This window comes from Schistocerca americana, chromosome 7 (assembly GCF_021461395.2).
Source record: "Schistocerca americana isolate TAMUIC-IGC-003095 chromosome 7, iqSchAmer2.1, whole genome shotgun sequence".
In the NCBI taxonomy this organism is placed as follows: Eukaryota; Metazoa; Arthropoda; class Insecta; order Orthoptera; family Acrididae; genus Schistocerca; species Schistocerca americana.
The window spans coordinates 80,025,956-80,043,188 of NC_060125.1; the positions used below are offsets into that span (position 1 = coordinate 80,025,956).

General features: G+C 44.9%; 1 protein-coding gene across 1 annotated transcript in view; it reads right to left on the bottom strand.

Annotated features, from left to right (window-relative positions):
* The window catches only part of LOC124622728 (semaphorin-2A-like), a 329,443-nt gene that overhangs the window by 20,328 nt on the left and 291,882 nt on the right, over positions 1–17,233 (bottom strand). Inside the window, exons 5-6 of the mRNA XM_047148519.1 lie at positions 15,552–15,719; positions 15,344–15,468 (exon numbers count right to left, since the gene is read on the bottom strand). Coding sequence (XP_047004475.1) covers positions 15,344–15,468; positions 15,552–15,719 — 293 coding nt within the window. The remainder of the gene's footprint in view (positions 1–15,343; positions 15,469–15,551; positions 15,720–17,233) is intronic.

Genomic DNA, 17,233 nt, shown 5'->3' on the forward strand with positions numbered 1-17,233 from the left:
CAGTCAGGCGGCGAACCGCGTGTGGCGTTTATTGCGCCACCCATCAGACACGCCGCGCCGGCCGTAAAGGCGCGTGTTAAGTAGTGCGCCGCGCCGCGGCGTGACCCGGCCTTTATCGAGTGGCGGGCGGTTTGCTCGCGCCCGGCGGCGCCAAACATCGTAAAGGCTGGCCGGCTGGCTGCTGGGACAAGGTGCGGGGGCAGCGCACACCACCGCAGAGCTGCGCCGTAAAGCGAGGTGTGCGCCGCCCCAGGGAGCCTCCCACTCCGTCAGGCAGTTTGAGGGCTCTCCAACCGCCCTTCACCAGCTGGCCTGAAACCCACGTAACACAAGCCACGACACGGCCTAAATGTCACCAATTTCAGGCTCCTATCATCCACCTCTGCGCTGATGAGTCAGTACATAATGAGCGCTTGCTTAATAGCCTGTTGGCCCACATTTGGAACACAATACTACAGCGATTATGCGTGGCAGGGATTCTGCAACTACTTGTTTATTTTTCTGACGTACCTGACACTAAATCTCTTCCGACTGGTTTGATGCAGACCGCCACGAATTCCTGTCCTGTGCCAGCCTCTTCATCTCAGAGTAGCACTTGCAACCTACGTCCTCTACCATCTGCCGGATGTATTGCACACTCTTTCTCTACAGTTTTTGCCCTCTACAGCTCCCTCTACTACCATGGAAGTCACTCCCTGATGACTTAGCAGATGTCCTACCATCCTATCCCATGTCCCTGGCAGTGTTTTCCACATATTCATTTCCTCCACGATTCTGTGAAGAATCTCCTCATTCCTTACCTTATCGCCGGCCGTTGTGGCCGAGCGGTTCTAGGCGCTTCAGTCCGGAACCACGTGACTGCTACGGTCGCAGGTTCGAATCCTGCCTTGGGCATGGATGTGTGTGATGTCGTTAGGATAGTTAGGTTTAAGTAGTTTTAAGTTCTAAGGGGCTGATGACCTCAGATGTTAAGTCCCATAGTGCTCAGAACCATTTGAACCATTTGAACCTTGCCTTACCAGTCCAACTAATTTTCAGCAATCGTTGTAGCACCACATCTCTAATGTGAATCTTCAGGTTTTGGCGGCGCAAAGACTGTTCCATTAAGTTTGGGGTGTGCAGCCGCAAGAAATCTCCTTCTTGCGGCTGCACACCCGAACCTTAATGGAACACATCTCAAATGCTTCAATTCTCTTTTGTTCCGGTTTTCCCACAGTCGATGTTTCACTACCATACAATGCTATGCTCCAAACGTACACTATCAGAAATGTTTTCCTCAAATTAAGGCCTATGTTTGATACCAGTAGACTTCTCTTCGACAGGAACGCCCTTCTTTCCAATGCTACGTTGCTTTTTATGTCCTCTATTCTCGGTCCGTTATTGGTTATTTTGCTGTCTAGATAGGGGAGTTCCTTAACTTCATCTGCTTCGTGACCATCAATCCTGATATTAAGTTTCTCACTGTTCTCATTTCTGCCGATCCTCACTACTTTCGTCTTTCTTTGATTTACTCTCAATCAATATTCTATACTCATCAGATTGTTCAAACATTCAGGATATCGTGTAATTCTTCTTCCCTTTCACTCAGGATAACAATGTCATAAGCGAATCGTATCACAGATACTCTTTCACTGTGAATTTTAATTCCATTCCAGAACCCTCATATTATCTCCATCATTGCTTCTTCGATGTACAGGTTGAACAGTAGGGGCGAAAAGATCGCATCCCTGTCTTGCACCCTTTTTAATCCGAGCGCTTCATTCTTGGTGCCGGCCGAAGTGGCCGTGCGGTTAAAGGCGCTGCAGTCTGGAACCGCAAGGCCGCTACGGTCGCAGGTTCGAATCCTGCCTCGGGCATGGATATTTGTGATGTCCTTAGGGTAGTTAGGTTTAACTAGTTCTAAGTTCTAGGGGACTAATGACCTCAGCAGTTGAGTCCCATAGTGCTCAGAGCCAGCCATTCTTGGTCGTTCACTCTTATTATTCCCTCTCGACTCTTGTACATATTGTATATTACCCTTTCTCCCTATAGCTTTTCCCTAATTCAATTATGCAAAATGACAGTCACAATCGCATTATTTATTTTGCCGCCAACTGGTTTCAACCCGTCAGGGCTATTTACACCATTTGATCGCTCGCTGGAGACGTCACCCTGCCTGTGCATGATTGTGACTGTCATTTTGAATAATAGATTATAAGTAAATTAATCGCTGTTATCTCTGCACAACTATGTTGTCTAAAAATTTCCCCTAATTTTCTCAGAATTTCGAGCATCTTGGACTATTTTACATTGGCGAATGGTTTTTCCAGGTCGGTAAGACCTATGAATGTGTCTTGATTTTTCATTAGTCTTGCTTCCATTATTAATTGCAACGTCAGAATTGCCTCTCTGCTGTCTTTACCTTTCCTACAGTCAAACTGCTGGTCATCTAACACATCCTCAATTTTCTTTTCCATTCTTCTGTATATTATTTTTGTCAACAACTTACATGCATGACTTCTAAAGCTGATTGTGCGATAATTCTCGCACTTGTCAGCTCTTGCAGTCTACGTAATTGTGTGGATGATATTTTTCTGAAAGTCAGGCGGTATGTTCAAATGGTTCAAATGGCTCTGAGCACTATGGGACTTAACTGCTGTGGTCATCAGTCCCCTAGAACTTAGAACTAATTAAACCTAACTAACCTAAGGACATCACACACATCCATGCCCGAGGCAGGATTCGAACCAGCGACCGTAGCGGTCACGCGGTTCCAGACTGAAGCGCCTTTAACCGCACGGCCACACCGGCCGGCAGGCGGTATGTCGCCAGACTCATAAATTCTACACACAAAAGTGAGTAGTCTTTTCGCTGCCACTTCTCCCAATGATTTCAGAAATTCTGATGGAATGTTATAAATCCATTCTGCCTTATTTCATCACAAATCCTCCAAAGCTCTCTTAAATTCTGATTCTAACACTAGATTCCCCATCTCTTCTAAATCCTGTTTCGTCTTTTATCACATACGACAAATCTTCCCCCTCATAAAGGCAATCAATGTATTCTTTCCACCTATCCGCTCTCTCTTTTGTATTTAGCAGCGGAATTCCCGTTGCAGTTTTAATGTTACCACACTTGCTTCTAATTTCACCGAAGGTTATTTTGATTTCCTTACATGTTGAGTCAGTCCTTCTTACAATCATTTCTTTTTCGATTTCTTGACTTTTTCGTGCAGCCATTGCGTCATTGCATTCCTGCACTTCCTATTTATTTCATTGCTCAGCGACTTGTAATTATGTATTCCTGAATTTCCTGAATTTCCTTGAACATTTCTGTACCTTCTTCTTTCATTGATCATCTGAAGTATTTCTTCTGTTACCAATGGTTTCTTCGCAGTCACCTTGTTTGTACCTACGTTTTTCTTTCCAACTTCTCTGAGTACCCTTTTTAGAGTCGTCCATTCCACTTCAACTGTACTGCCTACTTATTGCTGTATCTACAGCCTTAGAGAATTTCAAGCGTATCTCGTCTTTTCTTAGTGGTTCATTATCCCACTCCTTTGCATGTTGATTCTTCCTGACTAATCTCTTAAACCAGAGGTTGAAAATACCGCTTCAGTTGTAAAGTTCTTTTATTATCACACGACCGGCTGTTCTGCTCTGATAGGTAGCACACCACGCCTAGTACACGTCCACCGTGGCATTAGGGGGCCACAGTACCAAGTGAAGACACCTGAAGATGGGCTTATAAGAGCCCGAAACAGGTCGTGTGATAGTAAAAGAACTTTAGAACTAAAGCGGTATTTTCAACCTCTGGTATAGCGTGCAGTTGCGGATGTTCCTCCAACAGGATTGTTTGTAATCTCTTAAACTTCAGCCAACTCTTCATCACTACTACGTTATGATCTGAGTCTGTATCTGCTCCTGGGTATGCCTTAAATCCAGTACCTGTTTTCGGGTTCTCTCTCTGACCATGACGTAATCTAACTGAAATCTTCCCGTATCACCCGGCCTTTTCCAAATATATATTCTCCTCTTGTGATTCTTCATCAGAGTATTTGCTGTTACTAGCTAAAATATTTACAGAACTCAATTAGCCTTTCTGCTCTCTCACTGACCGCCCAATTCCCGCATATTACAACTGTGTGGTTTGTGCGTGGTTGGGGAGTCGGAGCTACTGACCGATGTCGTCCCAGATGAGTTCAGCAGGAATTAAATCTGCAGAATCTGGTGGACAACATATCAATGTGAGTTCAGAATTAGGCTCCTTAAATCATTCTAGCCTTGTAGTCGATTCCTCCGCACAGCAGGTAGGGCTTGCGGAATGCCGCCCTGCCTGGAGGTACGCAAACGGCTCTCATTCAAACACCTTCCTTGGCTGTTAACCACGAGTTACACGTCGCCACCACAGGTGCCGCCAACCTCGTTGACAGGCAGCTTACCTGTCGCTGCGAGCCGGACGCTGTGGCCGAGCGGTTCTAGGCGCTTCAGGTCGCAGGTTCGAGCCTTGCTTAGGGCACGGTTAGTTAGATTTAAGTAGTTCTAAGTCTAGGGGACTGATGACCTCAGATGTCAAGTCCCATAGTGCTCAGAGCCGTTTGAAACATTTGGATTTGTCGCTGCGGCCAGCGCTGACGGTAGGTCACTATTTTGCTACGCCGTGTCACGTGCCCTGCGAATTGCCATATGCGCCTACTATTTAGGCACCGCCGGACCGTGCGCACTCAGTTACATCCCACGCCTCAAGTCGGCAGTTTCAGCAGTTCCGTCCGGCCGCATCAGCAGTTTCCGTTCCAGCGCAACAAGTTGCAGTAACAGCAGTTTCTTGTCAGCGCCCCGCGTCGGCAGACGCGGCCCATTTCGTGCCGGTCTTCACCAGCGGCACGTCAGCCGTCACACGCCGGGCAGCACCGAGCCCGTAATACAGAGATCTTCACGCCACTGCATACCACCAGTGTGGTGTTCGTCTTGTCGGCACATCACAGGAGAGATATTTCAGTTGCATGCAGTTGTGTGGATATTCATCCAAGGACATTGTTACTGAGTTTCATTTTGTTAATAAAGCTATTCTTTTAAAGTGGCTTACATCACTCGTCTGAATGAGTGTAAGAATGTAGATAGTCCTCAATAATGTTTACGTATTAAAATTGTACAGTAGTGACAAGTCGCATGTAACTTTTTCTTTCACCCTTTATTTTTTATCCCACCAACGCGAGCATCTTCATAACAGTGGAAACACAATCAGTTGCACCAACAAACAATAAGAGAAATTCACAGATTCAGATTACAACGTGGTAACTTACGCAGCCGATGGCCACACGTCGCAAATATCGGGCTGTGTACAGCATCACTGTCATACATAAAATGGAGTAAGCTGGTTGTGTTCAGTTAACGTAATCTTCTGAGCAGGTACGTTTTTAAGACTACACAGCAAGACATATCACTTGTCGTTGACCAAGTTAAAGCCCTATCGATATGCGCTTTGACTGAAACTATCTCATGAAGCCTAATGCTAAACAATGTACTACAAGAAACACTAATGTCACTAAACTATGGCAAATATCCGCCTCTATTTTGGACGTTCTGGAAACCTACTTTTGTCATTAAAATAATTTTTATAAAGCATAGTAAAATTAGAAATTGAAATTATAACTTCCACTTACACGGTCGTTAATACACAAGCATATAACAGATTATTAATGCCATTAAAACTAACCTATATCAACATACATTAAAATACCATTGAGACATGATGACATGCTTCATCTTCCGTCTACAACTATTAGAGTGAAATATATGGAGAGGAAAGTATTTACAGCATACATCTTTGTTTACAACGTACATATTTGATACATATACATTTGGCGTATACTCATGAAGACAACAACAAATTGCACGCAACATTTATCTTTAAATCAGCCAACAATTACGAAGACCTTTACTCTTGGTTTGCTGACGTCAAAAAGATGATAAAGAATCTGCGCTTTTACGAACGTTAACAAATTTCTAAGGATCATTGCTGGTTATAAATACCTTTTGAATTAACATAAAAAAGAAGAAATTAAAGCTGTAGTTTTTCCACACACTGGCTTACGTATGTCGTATTTGTAAATGTTCATTACAATCATTAAAAAGGAACCTACAACAAGACATATATGATTGCACAATTGGAACATAGCGACAATATCCGCCTACGGATTATAGTTTATTAAGATCGAAAAACGCAAGGAATTTTAAGTTACCGTACATGAAAGTGCCGGATATTTGCCGCAGTTTAGTGATCACAGTGTTCTTGTAGTATCTAGTTTTACATTAATCTACCTGGGATAGTTCAACAAAAGCGCATCGATAGGACTAGCTCAACAACAAGTGATACACTATGTCATTAAAAATATGCGGACACCACCAAAAACATACATTTCTCCTATTAGGCGCATTTTGCTGCCACATACAGCCAGATGCTCCATATCAGCGACCTCAGTAGTCATTAGACACCGTGAGAGAGCAGAATAGGACGCTCCGTGGAACTCACGGACTTCGAACGATTGGGTGTCACTTGTGTCATACATCGTAAGCGAGATGTCCACACTCCTAAACATCCCTACGTCCACTGTTTTCGGTGTGATAGTGAAGTAGAAATGTGAACTGACAGCTACAGCACAAAAGCGTACAGTCCGACCTCGTCTGTTGACAGAAACAGATCGACGACATTTGACCGGGTCGTAATGAGTGATAGGCAGACATCTTTCCAGACCATCACAGGAATTCCAAACTGCATCAGGATCCAGTGCAAGTACTATGACAGTTAGGCGGGTGGTGAGAAAACTTGGATTTCATGGTCGGGCGGCTGCTCATAAGCCACACATCACGCCGGTAAATGCCAAACGACGCCTCGCTTGGTGTAAGGAGTGTAAACATTGGACGATTGAACTGTGGAAAGACGTTGTGTGGAGTGACGTATCTCGGTACGCACTGTGTTGGTCCGATGGCAGGGTGTGGCTATGGCGAATACCCAGTGAACGTTATCTGCCAGCGTGTGTAGTGCCAACAGTAAAATTCGGAGGCGGTTGTGTTATGGTGTGGTCGTGTTTTTCATGGAGGGGGCTTGCACCTCTTGTTGTTTTGCGTGGCACTATCACAGCACAGGTCTATACTGATGTATAGCACCGTCTTACTTTCCCACTGTTGGAGAGCAATTTGGGGAAGGCGACTGCATCTTTCAACACGATCAAGAACCTGTTCATAATGCACTGCTCAGACTCTGAGAAAAACACTGCAATTTTACTGTGATGAATGATCAGGACTGTCTTTATGGACTGTGAGAAAATTTTAACTTTTGACCAACAGTGTATCAATAAGTGTGTGCATTGGACACCTTTGTTAATGTAATTATGAAAAAATTTTAGCAAATATGTATTGGCCAATGCCCAAAACAATTTGTAAAATTTTTTGTGGGGAGCATGGGCGCTATGTAAGTAGGCTGTCTAGGTTCTTACATTGGTACCGCCACCCCCACGTAGCGCTCTGTATGAAAATCACTGGCTGTGCCGTGTGCAGCCTGTGGCTAGGTGGCATTGTTCGAATTTGCTATTGTAGTGTTGGGCAGTTGGCTGTTAACAGCGCGTAGCGTTGCGCAGTTGGAGGTGAGCCGCCAGCAGTGGTGGATGTGGGGAGAGAGATGGCGGAATTTTGAGAGCGAACGATCTGGACGTGTGTCCATCAGAAGGAGTAAATTTGTAATATTGGATATCATGGACTGATATATATATTATGACTTTTGAACACTATTAAGGTAAATACATTGTTTATTCACTATCAAAATCTTTCTTTTGCTAACTATGCCTATCAGTAGTTAGTGCCTTCGGTAGTTTGAATCTTTTATTTAGCTGGCAGTAGTGGCGCTGGCTGTATTGCAGTAGTTCGAGTAACGAAGATTTTTGTGAGGTAAGTGATTTGTGAAACGTATAGGTTAATTTAATCAGGGCCATTCTCTTGTAGGGATTATTGAAAGTGAGATTGCGTTGCGCTAAAAAATATTGTGTGTCAGTTTAAGCACAGTCATGTATAATTTTTCTAAGGGGACGTTACAGCTGCTCTAAATTTTTAATTTCTAACGATCGCTTTTTATCTGGAGACAAATACCTGCTTTTGCTAAAACTTCAATAGTGTACACATCTGTCGGTGTCTTTGGTTGGTACAACCGGTAAGACGGGAATCGAGATGAATATTCCTCACAGAGTAATCTACATTTGCTGGCCTTCGTCCGTGACGCTCCTAAATGGCGCGACGATTGTCTTTGTATAATAGAAATTACGTTCCATCTTATGAAACAACACGTGTCTAGTGATACACGGTCTGATCTTAATGATATCGTCTCCACTGCAATTGTCAACACTGCTTGGTCAACGTGGAAAAGGTAATAATCGCCTGCAGCAGCCCCTTGTTCAACAATGTGCGCTGAGCAGGCCGCTCTGAAACACCTGGGGCTGCATCAGCATTGTACTCTGTCGCGAGATGTGCCACAGATCGCCGACTACCATGCTCTACAGAGCCAACTGTGATAATTAGTGGACGTCCAGCACCTCGTCATCTATGCGTGGTTTCACCGTCCCTCAACCACTTCCCACAGATGCTCAAGACAGTGGCGCGATAACAGGTGACCAGCGTCGTCGTTTCCGAGATGCTGTTCCCCAGACGCCGGGAGCCACAGTGGCTTATACCAACGGATGTCCCCATTTGCGGCCCGTATTGAGGCTAGAATTATTTCCCATCTTTTCGCTCCGTTTGTATACTTTGTTTACCGTGTCGCGTCCCTGCAATCAGTCTTGCGTGGGCAATTCTGTTAATTTTTTGCGTCATTAGTCGACATCCTTATCATATAAACAACTGTGTAATACACTCATCAGCCAGAACTCTATGACAACCGGACCTACTGTCGATATAAACCCGTTCAGGCGATAGCAGCGTCACCTGGTGAGGAACGATTGCTAGTCAGACACACGCACGTTGCATTTAGTATCAGTGTGCGTGTTGGTCCCGTGTGGAATTGGGAAGGCGTGCGATCTATCTGGGTTTGACCGAGAGCAGATTGTGACGGCCAGTTGGCTCAGAACGAGCAATTCGTAAACTGAGCGATTGCTCGGGTGTTTGAGGAGAGCTGTGGTGAGTGTCTTCAGCACGTGGCGAAATTACTTCCAGGGGTCGTGCTGCTGAGCGGCCACCTCTAATTACGGAAGTCGGACGCCATGGGCTGGGCAAACTGGTAAAAATAGGACAGGCGGTGAACTGTGGCGGAACCAAAGTCAGACTTTAATGTTGGGCAAGTGCAAGTGTGTCAGAACAGACAGTGCTCCGAACACTCAAAACAATGGGCCTCGGCAGCGGGAGACAGATGCATGTACCAACGTTAACACTTCGATATCGGCCTCGACTACTGAAATGAGCACGTGACCGTCGGCAATGGACGTTGGCACAATGGTAAAGTGTTGCTTGGTCTGATGAATCCAGATACCTTCTCCATCATGCCGATAGGAGGGCGCGAATCCGTCCTCTTCCAGGGAACAACTCCTAGACACCTGTGCTCTGGGAGACATTCACGTGGGCATCGATGGGTCCAGTGGCACCATGGCGGCCAAGGAGTATCGTACACTGGTTGCAGATCACGTACAAACCTTCATGACGATCATGTTTCCCGACAGCAATGGCATTTTTCTACAAGATAATGCGCCATGTCGCAAGGCCAGAAGTGTGATGGAGAGGTTCAAGGAACACGATGGAGAGTTCCAGTTGATGTGCTTGCTCCCCAGATCTCCAGATCTGAACCCGTTCGAACACATCTTAGATGTGATTTAACGTGGCGTCGTCCCCCTCCATGGAATTTACGGGAATCGGACGACGTGTTTGTGGAGAAGTGGTTCCAACTCCTTCCAGCGACCACCAAGGCCTCATTGCTGCCATGCCAAGGCGCGTGGCCACTGTTATTCGGGCCGAAGGGTGACATACCGGCTATTAGGTAGGTGGCCATAATGTTCTGGCTGATCAGCGTATATAGCATTGGGGTACCTCCCATTGTCGTGCATACTAGGTTTGCTTATGCAGCTTGCCAAGTAGGAACGATCAAATGCCTCAGTGACCCCAGCGGTTCGCCTAATCTTGTCTTCCCGACTTTTATGGATACTACGTGCAGGTGACGTCACTATGTTCTTAGATTCGCTAGTTTATTGGTTCTTGAAAGTTTACAAATTTTCAATGGCTAGCTGATGTCAACCTTCAGTTATATGGAAGTTTAGTGTTTCAGCATTTCCGTAACATTTGCCCTTAGTTACACACACACACACCCACACACACACACACACACACACACACACACACACACACATATCTGTTACTATTCGCGCTGCCCTTCTTATATATATATATATATATATATATATATATATATATATGAGGTATGACTTGTGAGGATCTCTTATTGAGGCTCTAATAATTATACCACAAAGGCCTATAACGACCCTGTCTAACATCAAAGTACCTATTAGCACACCTTATACGGTTGGGCATAAAAACAAATTCTCTGTATGCGTCCCTAAACTGACGAATTAAATCATCCAGGTTTGGCTTACAATACCATAGTTCTTCTAACACAATAATAGCTGAAGAATAATTTATTTTGTTGCCATAAAACGTAATAGCTAATTCATCAATCCTCTGTTGATTGTTGGGAACTAGGAATGCCAGGCGCAGGTCGTCCGGGTAATTTCGGATATGGTCCCAGTTGGCAAAAGAAAACTCCAACGCAGACATTAGCTGTAAACAATAATATATATATACGATAAATGACGGTTCGCGAAGGAAGAACCACGGACCGGGGCTGCAATGTTGTCGGTCCACGGCGACACTTGCGGTATGCGTATACCCGTTCTATGCGCTGAAAGGAAGCTTGTATCCTCCAAGTCTTTCGTTTACTTACAGTAGATTTTGTTGCTTACGACCACCATTAGCGATGACAGCTCACAACAAACTGAACACCAATTTACTAAATAACCCACTACGATCACATTTATTGCTTGCACTGGCTACGATATTCACAGCAGGGTGCCCAAAACAGCACTAAACCCTCATTGGTTGTCGCAGGAAGTTGACTAGATGCGCTGAACCAGCCTAAACTCAGCTGCCATCATTCCTGACTCGAACAACAGTACACGTTAAATATCGCCTGGAAGTCCTATTTGGAATAGGTGCCACCGACATAAGTACTATTGTAGAATGGTCCACAAACATGATTCATAGGCAATATCCCTTTTGTACTGACTGCACTCTTTCCCAGTATCCTACTTAAGACATCGTTACACCACTGTCGGTGTTCCGTCCTCTGACGGACACAGCTCTGATTGCACGTGGGGACATGTGACCATCGCCTCCAAATTGTACTGTTGGCACTAAAAACAATACCCACACCCTGCCATCGGATCGTCACATTGTGTACCGTGACTCGTCACCCCACACAACATTTTACCACTGTTCAATCGTCTAATGTTTACGCTCCTTACACTAAGCGAGGCGTCGTTTGGCACTTACCGTCGTGATGTGTGGCTTATGAGCAGCCACTCTACCTTGAAATCTAAGTTTTCTCATCTCCCGCCCAACTGTCATAATATTTGCAGTGGATTCTGATGCAGTTTGGGATTCCTGTGTGATCTTCTGGGTAGATGTCTGCCTATTATACATTACGACCCTGTTCAAATGTCGGTGGTCTCTTTCAGTCCTGTAGGCTTTTTTGCTGTACGTGTCCCTTCAAGTTTCCACTTCACTATCACATCGTTAACAGTGGACCTAGGGAGGTTTAGGAGTGTGGAAATCTCGTGTACAGAAGTAAGACACAAGTGACACCCATTCACCTGACCACGTTCTATGTCTGTGAGTTTCGTGGAGCGCCCCATTCTGCTCTCTCACGATGTCTAATGACTACTGAGGTCGCTGATATGGAGTACCTGGCAGTAGGTAGCAGGACAATGCACCAAATATGAAAAACATATGTCTTTGGGGGTGTCCGGATACTTTTGATCACATGGTGTACGCTCTGAGCCGCCGACCTCTCACTACAGTGGATGAGGTCAGTCCATACCTAGGTGAATAAAAAAGAATCGCGTATTTATGGCACAAAATATGGGTCTCATTTCTTGCTGTGATTTGCAAAAAGCCTCGTTGTCATATCCTGAATCGCTTATGAGTTATGACGGTTCTTATCAGCACATGATTTACGATGCGCAAGAATATGATTGGGCGCGTCGCGCCTTACCGTCCTTCGCATGTAAGTCTGAATAAATCGATAACGACATGAGATATCTCTCTGTTCCGAAATTTAAATAAAATTTTGATATCTTTAGAATTGTGAAATCAAGAAGATACGATAAACTTCCTCTAAGGCGCAGATTTTGGTAGTACGTGTGTATCATAAAATTCCGCCTCCATCACTGACTAGTTTAAGTTGCATTTATCGCGCTTGCATCTGTACTGATGTGAAAACATTGTAATTCCATTGCTCAGTTACACATGTTACTTACTTTTGGGCTATTGTGTTGCAGATTTACTGTGTACCATCACTTACAGCAAAGTCGATGACAACGCAGGAACAGCTGCGTCCATCACACAAGTGAGTATTTCATGAATATCGGCTGAAATAATTTTTTAAAGTTTCTTTAGTGTCTCAAACCTTCCCCACATTTTGAGCCAGCATTTCTAGTAAGGCATGTAATAAGTACCGACTATTATTTAGAAATGGGAACAATACCGTCTACATAGTGTAGATAGATATGCTTATATGATGTTAGTCCGGTAACAGTGAATAATCTTTCCTGCCAAAAAGCTCATAGAGATAAGTTAGTATCTGGAGATGACAAGCAGAAAATTCAAAAATAGATACAAAGAACACAAATGAAGCTGTAAGAGGGAAACCAGTCACTGTATCGTGAGTAAACCGTGTAGTACGGAACAGAATGTGAAAATCATTCCAATGAGTAGTTACAACAGAGAATTTCTTACATAACAGGAAATTTTCACGTACAAAGAGCCTTTGGAATGAATAAGAAAGTAATAAATAACCATATAATACGAGTAACAATGCACTGATCATGTTGGTCACTATAATAATAACAAACGGAGACGCAGAACGTAACCAGATTAGTATTTGCGATTGCTTCGACTACCAATTGCCCTCTTTCCCAGCGCTGGTATCACCACACACAATAAAACAGGCACACACATCACAAACAAACGAATATGAAACTACTTACAAACATTGTAACACAACCAAAAGACGAACGAAGAGCAGACAGTCATTGTTGTGAACACTTTACACAATAACCACACACAGGAACCACAGAGTTATAGTGAAGTGCTCGATTGAAACATATTAGAAATCACCAAAAATCGGACATCCTGATGAACGGGGCCAACTAGGTACAACACGAGGACAACACATACTGATTAACAATATCACCAAATAGTAATTTAAGTTTATGGAACATCTGCTTCAGAAAGTTACTACTTTGTTAACACTAAATAACAAAAAGCATAATCATTATACGACGTAATTACTACATACATACGATGAGGTGACAACAATAATGTAATACCTTTTAATATCGCGTCGGACCTCCTTTTTCCCGGCGTAGTCCAGCAACTGGACATGGTTTCGACTCAACAAATCGTCGAAAGTCCCCTGCAGAAATATTGATCCGTGCTGCCTTTATACCCGTCCATAACTACGAAAGTGTTACAGGTGCAGGATTTTGTCCATGGACTAACTTCTCGATTATGCCCCATAAATGTTCGGTGCGATTCATGCCGGACGATCTGGGTGGGCAAATCCTTCGCTCGAATTGTTCAAAACGTTCTTGAAACAAATTTAGACAACTTGAGGCCCGATGACATGGGGCATTGTCATCCACAAAAATTCCATCGTAGCTTGGGAACATGAAGTCCATGAATGGCTGCAAATTGTCTCCACACATCATTTTCAGTCAATGATCGGTTCAGTTGAACCAGAGGACTCAGGCCATTCCATGTAAACACTGACCACACCATTATGGAGCCACCACCGGCTTTCACAATGCCTTGTTGACAATTTGGGTCCATGGCTTCGTGAGGTCTACGCCACACTCGATCCTACCATCAGCTCTCACCATCTGGAATCGGGACTCATCTTGCCAGGCAGTGGTTTTCCAGTACTCAAGGGACCAACTGATGCGGTCACGAAGCCAGGAGCATCGCTGCCAGGCGACGTCGTGCTGTTAGCAAAGGCACTCGCGTCGGTCGTCTGTTGTCACAGTCCATTAACGCCAAATTTCGCTACCCTGTTCTAACGGATGTGTTCGTCGTACGTCTCACCTTGATTTCTACGGTTATTTCACGCAGTGTTGCTTGTCTGTTAGCACAGACAACTCTACGCAAGCGCCGTTATTCTCGGCCAACTGAAGGTCGTCGGCCACTGCGTTCTCCCTGGTGAGAGCTAATTCCTGAAATGTGGTATCGTCGGCGCGCTCTTGAGACTAGAACTCGGAATACATAATTATCTAACAATATCCCATGCGTCTACCTCCAGCTACCATTCCGCGTTCAAAGTCCGTTAATTCCAATTGTGAGGCCATAATTACTTCGGAAACATTTTCATATAAATCACCTGAGTGCAAATGGCAACTCCGCCAAAACACTCTCCTTTTACGCCTAGCGTACGCTATACTACCGCCATCTGTATATGCTCTTGTCGCTGCCGCATGACCTTGTCACCTCAGTGCAAAACAAGCATATATTACTGGAAAATTTTGTACATGGCTGCACGTTCAGAGACCGTGAATAGTTACAATTAAAAGAAAACAGCCCTCGGTCACTAATTTTTAACGAATTAACCGGGTCTCAACACTGCTAGGAGTGTCTTCCTCAGAATTTAAACCAAAGGATGGTCTATAACATGGTCACAGAATTATGACTAAAAACGTATGACACAAATTATAAGTACGGAATTATCGTGAAAGACTGGTTTAAATTCTGAGGAAGACACTCCTAGCAGTGTTGAAGCCCGGTTAATTCGTTAAAAATTAGTGACCGAGGGCTGTTTTCTTTTAATTGTTGATATATTACTGGCCCTTGAAGATACTCCCTGATTGAAGAAGCGAAATGCGTATGGCACAAAACAAGCAGACGCCTGTCATGCTTTTTCCAAAGAGACAGCTGTTCTCATCGCCAAGAATACACAAGAAGTAATTAAGGAACGACGGGAAACATATCAAATGTGATGAACTAGAATTCCAGAGCTCCCCATGGGAACAGAACTTTTCAGAGTTGATCATCGACAAAGCTCCAGTTACCTTTTTAGAGATCTCCATCGCTCTGATTGGCTCCCCTGGCGTAACGTCGAAGACGTCGACGAGCCGAGAAGCGGGTTCAGCCTGCTCGTCCAGCCACTTGGCCACTTTGTACACCTGCCCCTTAGCTGAAAACGGAAACAAGAGTGGGCATCGCGGCTCTGCTACCAGAAGGGCCATCGAGAAGTCCTTGACACAGCAGCGTCCTTACTTGTCCCTGCGAAGTAGACGGTGAACTCCTGGCCCCTGGCACCGGTGACGGCGTCCACGACCAGTCTGGTAAACAGCACGTCCTTCACGTAGAAGATGGGCCGCCCGTGCTCGTGAGGAACCGCCGAGTCCATCAGCGGATGCGAACGGATGAAGTTCAGCACGGCGTCTGCAACACACGTGCCTCGTGTCTCCACTTTACAGCTGCAGTCACAAGAGTGCGGTGCTCACGGAGGCAAACACACTTTCTGATTCGAAATCTACATTTGCCTGCAGAGTACAGCAAGACACGGCAGGACGGATTTTGCGTGAATTTCCACACAGCCGCTAACCAAGTTAATTCTGACACATGTTGTGTTGCCAGTGTTGGCCAGATATTACGAATGTTAATAACTGCATTGTAGAATACATAACTGGATATTGTATTTTTGTCTATGTATGTCACCCAATTCCAAAACATCCAAGAGCCACACTTTTCGAGACGTTACATCCACAAAGAAACTGGTATAGACATGCATATTCAAATAAAGAGATATGTAAACAGGCAGAATACGGCGCTGCGGTCGGCAACACCTATGTAAGACAACAAGTCTAGCGCAGTTGTTAGATCGGTTTCTGCTGCTACAATGGCAAGTTATCAAGATTTAAGTGAGTTTCAACGTGGTGTTATTGTCGGAGCACAAGCGATGTGACATAGCATCTCCGAGGTAGCTATGAAGAGGAGATTTTCCCCTACGTGAGTATCAGCAATCCGGTAAAACACCAGATCTCCGACATCGCTGCTTCCGGAAGCAAGAGCGGGACCAATGACGACCGAAGAGAACCGTTCAGGGTGACAGAAGTGCAACCCTTCCGCAAATTGCTGCAGATTTCATTGCTCAGCCATCAACAAGTGTCAGCGTCCGAACCATTCACCGAAACATCATCGATGTGGGCTCTCGGAGCCAAAGGCCCACTCGTGTACCCTTGATGACGGCACGACACAAAGATTTACGCCTTGCCTGCCTTCAAGACCGACACTGGACTGTTGATGACTGGGAACATTTTACCTGGTCGGACGAGTTTCGTTTCAAATCGTATTGACGTGTGCGGGTATGGAGACAAACTCACGAAACCATGGACCAGCGCACTGTACAAGCTGGTGGAAGCTCTGTAAAGATGTGGGGTGCTTGGAGTTGGAGTGATATGGGACCCCTGATACCTCTAATACGACTCTGACAGGTGACACATACGTAAACATCCTGCCTGATCACCAGCATCCATTCACGTCCATTGCGCATTCCGACGAACTTGGGCAATTCCAGCAGTACAATGCGACACTCCACATGTCCACAATTGCTACAGATGGGCTCCAAGACCACTCTTCTGAGTTTAAACACTTACGCTAGCCACCGAACTCTCCAAACATGAACACTATTGAGCATAGTGGGTTTTCTTGCAACCTGCTGTTCAGAACAGATCTCCACTCCCTCGTACTCTTGCGGATTTATCGACAGTCCAGCAGGATTCATGGTGCCAGTTCCCTCCAACAGTACTTCAGACATTAGTCGAGTCCGTGCCACTTCAGCGTCGTCAGGAGAGCCCCACACCATATTAAGCAGGTGTACCAGTTTCTTTTGCTCTTTAGTGTATATGAACATATATGATGCAATAAATATTGACCAATTTACTTAAGATTTTTAT